The sequence below is a fragment of the Chaetodon trifascialis genome, chromosome 4, assembly GCF_039877785.1.
Source record: "Chaetodon trifascialis isolate fChaTrf1 chromosome 4, fChaTrf1.hap1, whole genome shotgun sequence".
NCBI lineage: Eukaryota > Metazoa > Chordata > Actinopteri > Chaetodontiformes > Chaetodontidae > Chaetodon > Chaetodon trifascialis.
Window position 1 is genome coordinate 31,655,398 of NC_092059.1, and position 12,214 is coordinate 31,667,611.

The 12,214-nt window shown below is 40.4% G+C and overlaps 1 protein-coding gene across 1 annotated transcript; it reads left to right on the forward strand.

Annotated features, from left to right (window-relative positions):
• The first annotated feature begins 949 nt into the window (after nt 1–949).
• On the forward strand, nt 950–10,853 carry ndufa11 (NADH:ubiquinone oxidoreductase subunit A11). Its single transcript, XM_070961318.1, has 4 exons — nt 950–1,085; nt 3,982–4,074; nt 6,186–6,308; nt 8,731–10,853. Exons 1-4 carry the CDS (start codon nt 1,007–1,009, stop codon nt 8,841–8,843), a joined length of 408 nt encoding a protein of 135 aa, XP_070817419.1. The 5' UTR covers nt 950–1,006; the 3' UTR covers nt 8,844–10,853.
• The last annotated feature ends 1,361 nt before the right edge of the window (nt 10,854–12,214 follow it).

Sequence of the window (12,214 nt, forward strand, 5' to 3'; positions counted from 1 at the left end):
CCCAAAGGTATATGCAGTGGTCTTTGATGCCATACTGAGGAGTGTACTGCAGCTGTTTGATCCACTCCGCTGTGGTTTGTTTCTTGATGGTAATGACATCACTGAGAACAAATGCTCGAATAAATTCATCAGGAGCCTCATGCTGACTGTAACTGTACCCTCAGCCAAATCCTTTTGGACCTCACGGTTTGGGGACATTGATTGGAGGAAGGTTTGGTTGGCTGGGGATAAATTTAGCTTGAACAACAAAGTTAAAGAGGTCTCTTATAAAATAATGCATAAAATTTATCCAGCAAAAAAAAAACCTTGAAGGGATTTAAGTTGAATATTGAATATTCTTGTGTTTTCTGTGGAACAGAGGAAGAAATCTGCCATCTTTTCTATCACTGTGTGTGTTCTAGAATATTCTGGAGGGACATTCAAAATTACATTAACAGAAAAACTAAGTAACTAAGTAAAACTAAGTAATCCACTTAAAAGAAAAGGACATTATCATCTGTTATGTCATCTGAAAATGAGAGTGAAAAAGACTTTGTTTTTATGAACAGCTACTTCTTTTTCTTGGAAAATTTCACATTCATAAGAAAAAATGGTCTGACTGTAAACCCTGCTTTGAACACTTTCTATATGAACTGAAACAGTACTGCATGATTGTTAATGGACTTAAAAATAAGAAGGCTCTCAAAACTAACTCTGTTTTTGATAAATATTACAAAGAATGACGATTGTGTATACAACATATAGTCTGTTTTGTTTTTTGTTTTTTTAATTTTTATTGTCGCTGTTGGTTTATGTTTTTTGTGCTTTTGCTATTTTTTTGTTTTTGTCCTTGGTTTGGTTACTGCGCTTGTTTCTCTAATCCCCTGGCTGAAACAGCGCTGTGTATATTGTAAATGGTTATTTGTAAATAAAGCTTTTTTTTAAAAAAAAAAAAAGCAGCAGCAGAAGAAGAAGATGTTTCTCGCGAGAACTCATTTTGTTAGATCGCGTCCTTGCTAAATTCGAAATGGGGTACTGGGACACACCAGAGGGCACAGACTGCGTCGAAAAAACATGGATCACGACCAAACTGGGCGCGGCTTTGGGTAAATATCAGCAATGATAAAAATCATATGGGTATGCATTGTGGTGGGCATTGAAAATCAGGTTATTGTGTTAACCTAGAGGAGTATTTACGCTAATGCTAACGTTTGCCAACAGCTAACAGGTTAGCCCAGGATAGGTACGAAGGTTGCAACACAACGCGTACCAGAACTAAGTTTGTTTTGCTTAATTGCGCGAATTTGCCTACGGGGGTGTCTTGCAGCCAGTGTTGATCAAGTCACAAAGAGTGAATCTGAGCTTCTCTACCACGGATGCTGCAAATAGTGTCATTTGTAACGTTGAAGATTTGTTGCACAGTTTGGCAGCTAAAATTTAATGCCAATACCAATATAATTTGACGTGAAAGAATAAGAACAAGGGTTTCGAATGAATTATAATTATAATGTTTCGAATGAATTCTAATTGAGTTTAGTTATAGGGCTGATTAATAGGCCAGAGTAAAACGTAGCTGTGACTACACCTCCTCGCCCAGTGTCTCAAGGAATGCGAGTATTAATATGACTCGAGGGACCAACTTCATTTAGGCTAACATATTCTTTATGAAACAGCCAGGTTTGAGTAAGACAAAATAAATCACTGTTATATTCTGATATTAAATCATTCAGCATCATTTGACCGTGTTAGACATGACACACAGGTTGAAAAGGTGTAATTGGGTGCCCGTAATGGGCAGTGAATTTGATCGGCCTAATCATAGAATTTAATCTCTATTGAGACGTGGTGTAATTATGAATACTATTTTGTGTATTGATTATCTCTGTTAAATAGACTGTAAGCCATGTTTTAAAAGTAGTCTAGAAAATGTTTGAAAAGAAGGCGTATTTGAGCCGTAACCTATACATAATGCTGATGTTATGTTTATTTGCTTATGCTTTTTACCATGCTGGTAATTTTACAATCCAATTTCCAAAAAAGGTGGGATGCTGTGTAACATAAATAAAAGCAAAATGAAAATTATATTCTCATTTACAGTTTGATACCCGAGAGGGTGATTGTTCCTAAGGTAAAGATGGGTAGGGGTTGCAAAGAATTTTGGAATTTCATTGTTTACAGTAAATAACGACAATCTGAAGAAATCTCTGGATGGCTGTGATCTTCAGGCCTTCGGGTGACACTGGATTGAGAACAGACATGATTCTATAGTGAACCACTGCATGGGCTCATGTACACTTTCAAAAACCATTGTCTGTGTACACAGTTCATCACTGCATCTGTGAATGCAAGTTGAAGCTCTACCATGCAAAGAGGAAACCATACAGATCCAAAAATGTAGCTGCATTCTTTGGTCCCAAGCTCATTAAAGATGGACTGAGGCGAAGTGGAAAACTGTCCTGTAATCTGACAGGAAAAAAATGTTAAATTCTTTTTACAAATTACATGAATGCTGCATCCTCCAGGCTAAAGAGGAGAGGTGCCATTTGGTTTATCAGCACACAGTGCAAAAGCCAGCATCTGTGATGTTAAGGGGGTACATTAGTGCATATTGTATTGGTAACCTGCACATTTGTGCAGGCACCATTTGATGTTGAATGATAATACATGTTTTGTAGCAACATATGCTGCAAAGTGTACATCATCTTTCTTGCTTATTTCACCAAGACAATGCCAAACCACTTTCTGCATATATTACAAAAGCGTGGCTCCATCCTTTAATGGTCGGGGTGCTAAACTAGCCGTGATCTATTTGATAGACCAGTTAATGAAGAGAAATAGCTCAGCTATCATCAATTTCTGTGATTGTTGGCCATCAGTGGCAGATGCTGTACTTAATCAATTTAATCTGGGTGTACTGCTATCAGATTTCCACAGCTAGGAGCTATCTCGTCTGAGCTCGGTATAAACACATCGCTTACCTCAAAACTGCATGTTTCTCTTATAGGCTGTGTGAAAATATAACAGATTTGGTAACCATATTTTATACATATCTATGACTGATATCAAGAACATTTTGTAAACAACAGATGTTTGCAGTCTGGTCAGTAACCACCAACACCATTACCCACCATGTAATTCCCTAGTCTTTGCCTCAAATATCCTTAGATTGCGATTGCAACCATAGCCTCACACACGTGGATGTCACCAGTTAATCTTGCACACTGGCTGGTTCCATAGATAAACTCAGAGAAACAGCTGTGGGCTGCTCTTTAATAGAGGTGGGGCAGTTAAACAGACATGCATTTTCCAAACCAACCATCTAAGTCATGAAGCACTGAGCTTTTCTATGGAACCATCTGGGACTTCCTCCCACACTGTGGATGAGACAGTCCTGAACAGGACTTTGCTGTATCACATGTTTCATGAATGCCTCTGAGGAGAGGTAATCCTTGTACCTTAGTCTCAGTCAATTTCCTGTCGTGAAATTAAGATTGGAAAATGGGCGCAGCAGGTAGTGTGCGTGCCTCACAGCAAGAAGGTTGCCGGTTAGATCCCTGGGCGGGGCCTTTCTGTGCGAAGTTTGCATGTTATTCCCGTGCATGTGTGGGTTCTCTCCGGGTACTCCGGCTTCCTCCCACAGACCAAAAACATGCTCATTAGGTGAATTGGTGACTCTAAAATTGCCCCTAGGTGTGAGTGTGAATGGTTGTTTGTCTTGAGTGTTGCCCTGCGATCGATTGGCGACCGGTCCAGGGTGTACCCCGCCTCTCGCCTGTTGACAGCTGGGATAGGCTTCAGCCCCCCCACAACCCTGAAAAGGATAGGCGGTATAGAAAATGGATGGATGGAAGATTGGAAAATGAGAAGAAGGCTTTTTAATTACCAATGCTTGTGACAATTTTTAAAAATGGAAATAGTACTAATTTTCATTGAGAGTTTATGAGAATTGTGACTTTTTCTTGTTGATTTCAAGTTTGTTTGTGTGTCTTTATGTGTTTTTAGGTCTGGTTGGTTCAGCCTATCACATTGTGCTTTACCAGCCTGATTCTGCATTGGCAGCGGTACAGAGGGCTACCAACACTACTGTTACTATGGGTAAATATTTTAAATATTTTATTAAAAAATTCACAAGTACAGAGTTGTCTGCTCTACTGTGTCATCCTTTAGGTCAGTTTTTCCCAACCTGGGGTCCACACCCCCCACTGGTGGGCGCCAGAGATTGCAGGGGGTGTGCACAATTTTGTCTCTTTTGAGGTTCTGAGGTTACCAAAATTATATTTGTGCACATTAATTTTAGAAAATCCCAATAACACACCCAATTGGATAATCAAAACACTATATAATCCAAATTAAAACATATTTTTGGTCCACATTTAAATTCATTAAGCTATTTATTACCTCTGACGTTTAATTTTTGCAAATAAAAATTTGTAATTACTCACGTTATTCTTTTAGCGCATGTATGCGGGTAGGAGTTGGGGTTGGGGGGGCCTGGTTTATCTTGGACACAGGCAATGGGGACTTCAAGGAAAAAAGGTTGGGAACCACTGCTTTAGATCATATAGTTCAACGTCCACTGCTTAAAATCACAATGATACAGTTAAAGGTTTCTCATGATTTCACTGGATAAATTAGCAACCTTGCAAATCTAATTGTTCCGAGGAGCAATTTTTTTTTTTGCGGTTCTCAAAATGCACTTCATTACATTGTCATAACATTAAATTAAAAACCCTAAACACCCAAACAAAATACACCCTTCCCTTCAGTGCTCCTTCAGAAGCTCTGGCCCCAAAATTCATGACAATGAACAGCTGGGCAAGCTGACCAAAATAGAACACTAGCTCCAGACAGTGATGCTCAAAATTCTCCCCTCCCCTTCCCCACGTCTTATTCATGAGCACAGATGCACTACACTAATGAGTATGTTTTCATTCGTGTACAATCCTGTGAAAATAAGAATTGTGTTTTCGTTACCTTAGAACAGTGTTTCTCAATTCCCGTCCTCGGGCCCCCTGCCCTGCATATTTTAGATGTTTCCTGCTCCAACACACCTGATTCAAATCAAAGAGGCTCCTTATCAAGCCACTGCAGAGCTGCAGTGTGTTGGAGAAGGGAAACATCTAAAACATGCAGGGCAGGGGAGCCCGAGGACCGTAATTGAGGCTACACATAGCCGGGTATTTTGGAAAACGGATATTTTGGCCCCCCTGCTTTCAAAAATAACAAAAATGTTGCCTGTGAATATTCTCATTCATCCAATGCCGATTCATCCATCGGCATTCAATCGATTGCAACTGGACTTTGTCAGTTTGTCTTAGATAAAAATGCTGTGCACACAACATCATTTTCAAAAATGTTGTCATTTACATGAACCCGGATAATGACTATGGCAAACCTATTTTTCGCGAGTGTAAACATAGGTTGCTGACATGACATTAAGTATTTTCAGTCGTATGTTGTGACATTTCGGGCCCTAAAGTGACGTTTAACCCTGTTTACACGCTAACACATAACCGGCATTTTCAGGAATTTCCACTTTGTCCGGAGTTTTTAAAAACAATTCTTTTCCATGAAAAAAACTCTGTTTGCGTGTAAACAAAAGGCCAAACCACATGAAAACATATGCATTTTCCCTAAGCATAAATGTAGCATGATAAACACTGCCTTAGAATGAGCTCTTTATATTTACAGAGTGCAGGACTCCCTGAAAAGAGTCCTCCATGTTGCACTGCCATGTTTCTATGGCAGCCCAGAATAGACAAACTCTAGAGAGTGCCTTTTGTATTTTTAACTGCTACCGTAGGAGAGGATGAGGCGAGGTTTATGAAGTTGGTTGCAAGATGCCACTAAATTCTACACATTGGACCTTTAAGGGAGCTACAGTGTCTAGACCTGTTTTTAATGTTTTCTTTGCTGTCTTCTATTGATCCTTCACCTGCCTTTTAAGGTATTTGGATGTGCACAACTACTATACTACTGTGGCTGTATCTTAATTATTGTGTTCCTGCTGCATTATCTGCAAATTAAAGTTAAAGTGGGCACTTCAACCTCATTGTTTGATTTTAAATCCAAAGTGCTTTAGTACTTTGATGCATTGTACATACTACATAATTTTGACTAAATGTGTTGACTTACTGATCTTTGGATTCTACAATTTGCATCAAATTTTATAATTCTGATATGGGTATCTGTCTGTGTTGTACTAGCCACCATGGGAGCCATCTTTGGCATGGCAACGTGTCTCAGTGCTCAGGCTCGTGAATCCCCAAATGACCCACTGAATTACTTCATTGGGGGCTGTACCTCTGGGATCTTCCTGGGAGCCAGAAGTAAGTATTAATCCTGGCAGAGGAAGCACCCAGTGCTTTCCTTCCATTTAGCTAATTTTACTTCCACCTGACCCTGCTCCTCCAGCCTGTCGCCCTATCGATCAACACCTGCCATCACTGATGATATTCCAATCCCTTAAATATGCCTCAGGAGATGAGGAGAGAGGGGGCTTTTTTACGGCTGGCAACGACCTTACTATTGAAATTTGTTTATTGGTTGGTGTGGTCATCTGACCACAATTTGGGGCTGCAAATGGAGTTGGAGATTTGGTCAGGATTATAGGTGTCCTCAATGCTGAGAAATACAGGCAGATACTTATCCATCATGCAATACCATCAGGGAGGCATATGATTGAAATTTATCCTGCAGCAGGAAAACGACCCCAAACATATAGCCAATGTCATTAAGAACTATCTTCTGTGTAAAGATGAACAGTCTTGGAAGTGATGGTAAGACCCCCACAGGGCCCTGATCTCAACATCAGTAGCTGCGTTTCCATTACCCCTAGAAATGCGCAAAACCTAAATATCGCAATAAAATACTGGTAATGGAAACACCTATATTTCAAAAATCCTCTCAAATATCGCAAAAACATTTTTACGCTCTCATGAGGTGGTTTTTCAGACGTGTCGATATAAAAGTGTATCGCAAAAGTGTAATGGAAACACTTTTTTCGCATTTACACTCGCTTCCGAGTAGGAACAGCCTCCCGGGGGCATGACACATCTGGTGCCACAAGAGGTTCAAGAACATCGCAAAGCTCGTTGAACGTGGCCCGGGTCATCCGAAAATGTTGTATCCACAGTTCGTCTGTGAATTCCTCATATACAATCTTCTCCCAGAAATCCCTTATTCGTGGCCGCTGCCACACATAAGGGCTTCGCCTTTGAACAGTTATACGTTGCCTCCGCCTTCTGTTCATAATAAGTACAGCAACAGCCGTAGCGGCTCCTGTGATCAGTTTACCGAGATGCATAACGCTTTCGGCCATCTTCCTCAAAGTGAAGTCTCGCGGGACGGCCGAGAATTTCGGTTAGTTCGCAAAACACCGTTCAATGGAAACACCTGCAAGTAGCACTTGAACTTTGTCGAAATATCGCTTTTATTTTGCGAACAACTGTAATGGAAACGCAGCTATTGAGTCTGTCTGGGATTACATGAAGAGACAGAAGGATTTGAGGGAGCCTACATCCACAGAAGATCTGTGGTTAGCTTTGCAAGATGTTTGGAACATCCTACCAGTCAAGTTCCTTCAAAAACTGTGTGGAAGTGTACCTAGAACAATTGATGCTGTTTTGAAGGCAAAGGGTGGTCACACCAAATATTGGTTTGATTTAGATTTCTCTTCTGTTCATTCACTGCATTTTGTTAATTGTCGAAAATAAACTACTAACACCCTTTGAAAGCGTCTTTAGTTTACAGCATTTTTTCACACCTGTCTAAAACATGCCTGTGAATATTCTCATTCATCCAGGTCATTGTAAGCTTCAGGGCATTCAATTGTTCGCAACTGGACTTTGTCAAACTGACAAAGTCCAGTTGCGAACGACTGAATGCCCTGAAGCTTACCTGTCTAAAAGTTTTGCACAGTACTATTTATATTGGCAACCACTTGCTTTAAAATACCCAAGTGACAAAGATTGGATTAACTAGTTTCTACATTAAATTAGTGACTGACTACAGTTAGGTGGTCAGAATCAGATAACTGGTTCAAAGTCAAATGCTGTCAACATCTCTGTATTAAATACATGAAAACAGAAAAGAGCATATAAATTCAGCACTTAGTTTAAATATGTATTACTTGAAGGACATGTACACATTGCTATACATATTATGATTCAATTATAATTTTGAGAGAGGCTACTGGCAAGTGAGATAGTTGGTAGGAGAGGGTGGTTATAAAACGGGATGGGAGAGATAGTATAAATGGGGGCATTGGCGGAGCATGTTTGTGTGCCTCTTGGACACACGTGCTTGGCGGGCTTGTGGCTTTTCCCTCCATTTGGTACACTAAAATCCATGTGACATACCTTACAAAAAGTGTGACTTTAACCAAAGTTGCTTTTCTTCTGGAATTTCCCCTTGCGGGACTAATAAAAGAATATTGAATTGAATTTTCAGTGAGAACAGGTACACTTCCTCCCATTTGTTATATACTTGCACAAACTTTTAACCTACTGTATTGTACTGTACTGTAATTTTAGTAAACACATGAAATAAATGGGAAGGGTAAAATACATGGTTTCCTGGGAAAACTGGAGGGTTGGCAGGTCTGTAAAGAAGCTTAATGAAAAAAATTTTTGTCTCCACACAGTAATTGCTTCATTGCTGTTACCCTGCTTTGCTTTGTAAAAGTTAAGCAAAGCTAACTGGAACAATTCTCCCCCCCCCCCCCCCCCCCCCGTGTCTGTCTGTCTCTAGCCCACAGTGCTATGACTGGTGCGTCAGCCTGTCTTGGACTGGGCACACTGGCCTTTTTCACAAAAGTTGGCAAGATGGAGGGCTGGAAGCTAGCTGGACCCCCTGAATTATGAAGACTAGATGTTGTAAAAAGAATTTATCTAATAAAGATCTCTTGAAAATGACAAAACTAACTACTTGATTTCATCTTGCCAATAGTGTCATAGTTATGGAAGTCAAAGAAAATGTTTAATGAATTTTGCAATGTATTTTTTATTAATAAAGATTGTCCTACCTCCATTATGTTGTGCAGGCAGACATCGAGTCCTGGTTTTAGAAACCTAGGTGGGAACCTTTCTGAGTTTTCAGAAAAAGGCTATTGAGGACATTTTGGGCTGGTCCTCACTTTTGGACAGAACCTTCAAAGAGCTGTTTGAGGGTTCACGTTTGGTTTTAAAGGTTAAGTTAGAATTTACTTTGGGATTAGGGTTGGGGTGTGGCATTTAGTTGTGATGGTTAGGTTAAGGGGCTGGGAAATGTATTATGTCTATCAGGGTCTTCACAAGTATAGTAGTACAAATGTGTGTATGTTTGTCAGTATTTAAATACATATATAAATATATATGTATTTGTAAAAAAGGTACATATATATATACGGAGCCCTGGAGGTAACATGGGTGAATTTTTTTTCGTTGCCTGGCCACAACTTGTAAGTAAGGTGAGGGAACGAGTTGCTAATTATAAGTTTTCTGTTTTCAGCCTAACCTCCAAACAAAATGGGATGTTAAATTTCATTCATTTGAGACTCAGATATCTCAAACCAAACTGCTTTGTCCAGGAAAATGGAGGCTGGTCCTGGCCCCTCCGACTGCAGGTAAAATCATCACTTGACCCTCTACAGTTCGCCCACCAATGCCATCTGAGTGTGGACAACGCCATCATACACCTGCTGCAGTGTGCTCACTCCCACCTGGATTGTAGCGGCAGCACTGTGAGGATCATTTTCTTTGATTTCTCCATTTAATACCATTCAGCCGCTGCTCCTAGGTGAGAAACTGCGAGTGATGGGAGTCGACGTGCCCACAATCTCCTGGATAACTGACTACCTGACAGAGGGACTGCAGTTTGTCCGACTGGCAAAGTCTGTCTGAGACAGAGTACAGGAGTGCCACAGGGGACTGTTCTGTCTCCTGACAACTGCTCTACTTCCTGAGCTACAGCCACTCGAGGTAAATGGCAATTTAAACAGTTTATCTACCAACCTCACACCCCCAATATTCCAGTGTTACATATTTATCTGCAATATTGTGTAGTAGATTGAAAAGGCTACATGCTTATTTTCTTTTGGAAACGGACACCCCCCTATTTTTTTTTTTTGTTAAATATTTGAACTGTGATACTTAAACATGTCAATAGATGGTGATACTCTGCCACTGTGGATACTGTAGGGAGAATTGTATAACCGCTCTGCTCATGCGCAGATCCAAAATTAACGGCAATGGCATGAGCAAGACACCAACTTGTGTCCCCTCTCTCTGATTAGTCCACAGGTATGTTAAAACTTGCTTTTCTGAGATAAGCTCTGTTTAATAACTAATGTAAGGTTATGGAAGTTGTGTGTTGTTTAGAGATGATGTTAAGATGTATGGTGACGAGCGAAGAATGCATTTGTAACGGCATAGTGAATGGGCAGCACCGAGACCCGCCATTTTGAGCGTTTAGTTACAATCATTAAACTGTTTTAAAAGTAGTATGTTAGAGTTGTAGGGATTATGTTTATGTTATGTGAGTGCAGGATAAGTGTGGAAACGTATAAATGTTAGAACATGAGTGAAGTAAAAGTGAGAATGTGATTGAGGGTGTATAATTTTTGTAATATTAATAATAATATATGTAATATTTTAGTTAAGTCCATCTTGGTGTATGTGAAATAGATAAGTTATTGTCGATCTGCTTGTATTTATTTTTGGCAAAACAGATTTTATAGTGTTTATTTTGGTTTTCTAAATTTATTTGAGTTGTACCTGTTTTAGTGTGAATGTAATGAGTAACAGATGAAGTTGGGATGATTTCATTGAAAATGTATCATAGTTTTATGAAATTGCTAAAAAAAATTAAATGAGCAACGGCAAGAGCAATACGCCAACTTGTGTCCTCTCTCTCTGATTAATCCACAGTGCAACCTTGCCTGTTGACCTTGTCTGTTGGCCCAGATTTCCCCTAGGTCTGGCACTGGTAACAATTGGGGGCTCATCCGGGATCCTGTAGTGTCGCTGCCTGGTGAAGTGATTGCCTTGACAATATGTTCCAGTATTTGAAGCTTCAGGGAAGGCTACAGTCTACTGTGTCATCCAGAAAGCAGAAGTTACCTGTTACCATGTGATCATGGCCACTGTCAACCCTCGGCGGGCGATAGCCTACAAAATCCACAAGAGACTTTCTGATTTGAGTGCAAGTTAGCTGCTGCAAGTTGTAAGTTCGATAGATGATGGCAGCGTGACTGGTAATGTTGATGACCTGAGTGAACCAGAACTGTATGACCTGATTGTCGACTATGTCAGAAGTGAGAAATTGGTTGCCCTGGAGGATGGAGGCATGTCTCAGCTCCTCCTCCTCAATGACATGTTGAGTGATCTGCTGTCTATGGACGCAGGGGCGACTGGAGCTGTACAGATGGAGACTCTTCAGAACGAAGGTTCAACAACTCAGCTGCAGGGATGTTCCACTCCACCTCTTCGTGACCACAACCAACCTGCCAGATGTCCAGTTTCAGCCACCACAGACATTTCGCCTGCAGGAAGAGACAGTGTTGTGTCAGTGGGAAATCCAACCACTCCCATATCAGCAAAGCCTCCCCCAGCTGGTTTTGCTGGTGTTTCTTCTGGTAGGGCCAGTCTCTCCTCCAATGTGGGAGATCAGGTACTTAGGTTTACTGATGTTGCAGCTCTTCTTCCTCGCAGAGGGTTCAAGTTACATGGTGGACAGATTTCTGATGTTAGCTCTGAAATGTCATACAGTTGTCTGTGTAAACAAATTGATGAAGGTTTACAAGAAGCTTTTACTGAGTCAGAGGTAATACGTACAGTGATTAAAATCCTCAAACCGGGTAATTTAGAGAGATGCTGCTAAACAAAAGTGATCTAACTGTTGAAGAGTTAAAGCGGTTTCTCCGTGCACATATCAGGGACAAAAACAGTACTGAACTTTTCCAAGAGTTAAGTAATGCTAAGCAACAAGAAAAAGAGACTCCACAGCAGTTTCTGTACCGAATAATGGGTTTGAAGCAGCGTGTTCTCTTTAAGTCAGGACAACCAGGTGCTGAGTTTAACTATGATAAGAAACTTGTTCAGGGCACTTTTCTCCACACACTCTATCAAGGGTTAAATGAGAAGAACAACTATGTTCGACATGATCTCAGACCTCTTCTCACAGACTTGCAGGTTAGTGATGACTTTTTCTTAAATCAAATCACTAAGTCTGCGAGTGAGGAAGCAGAAAGAGTGAA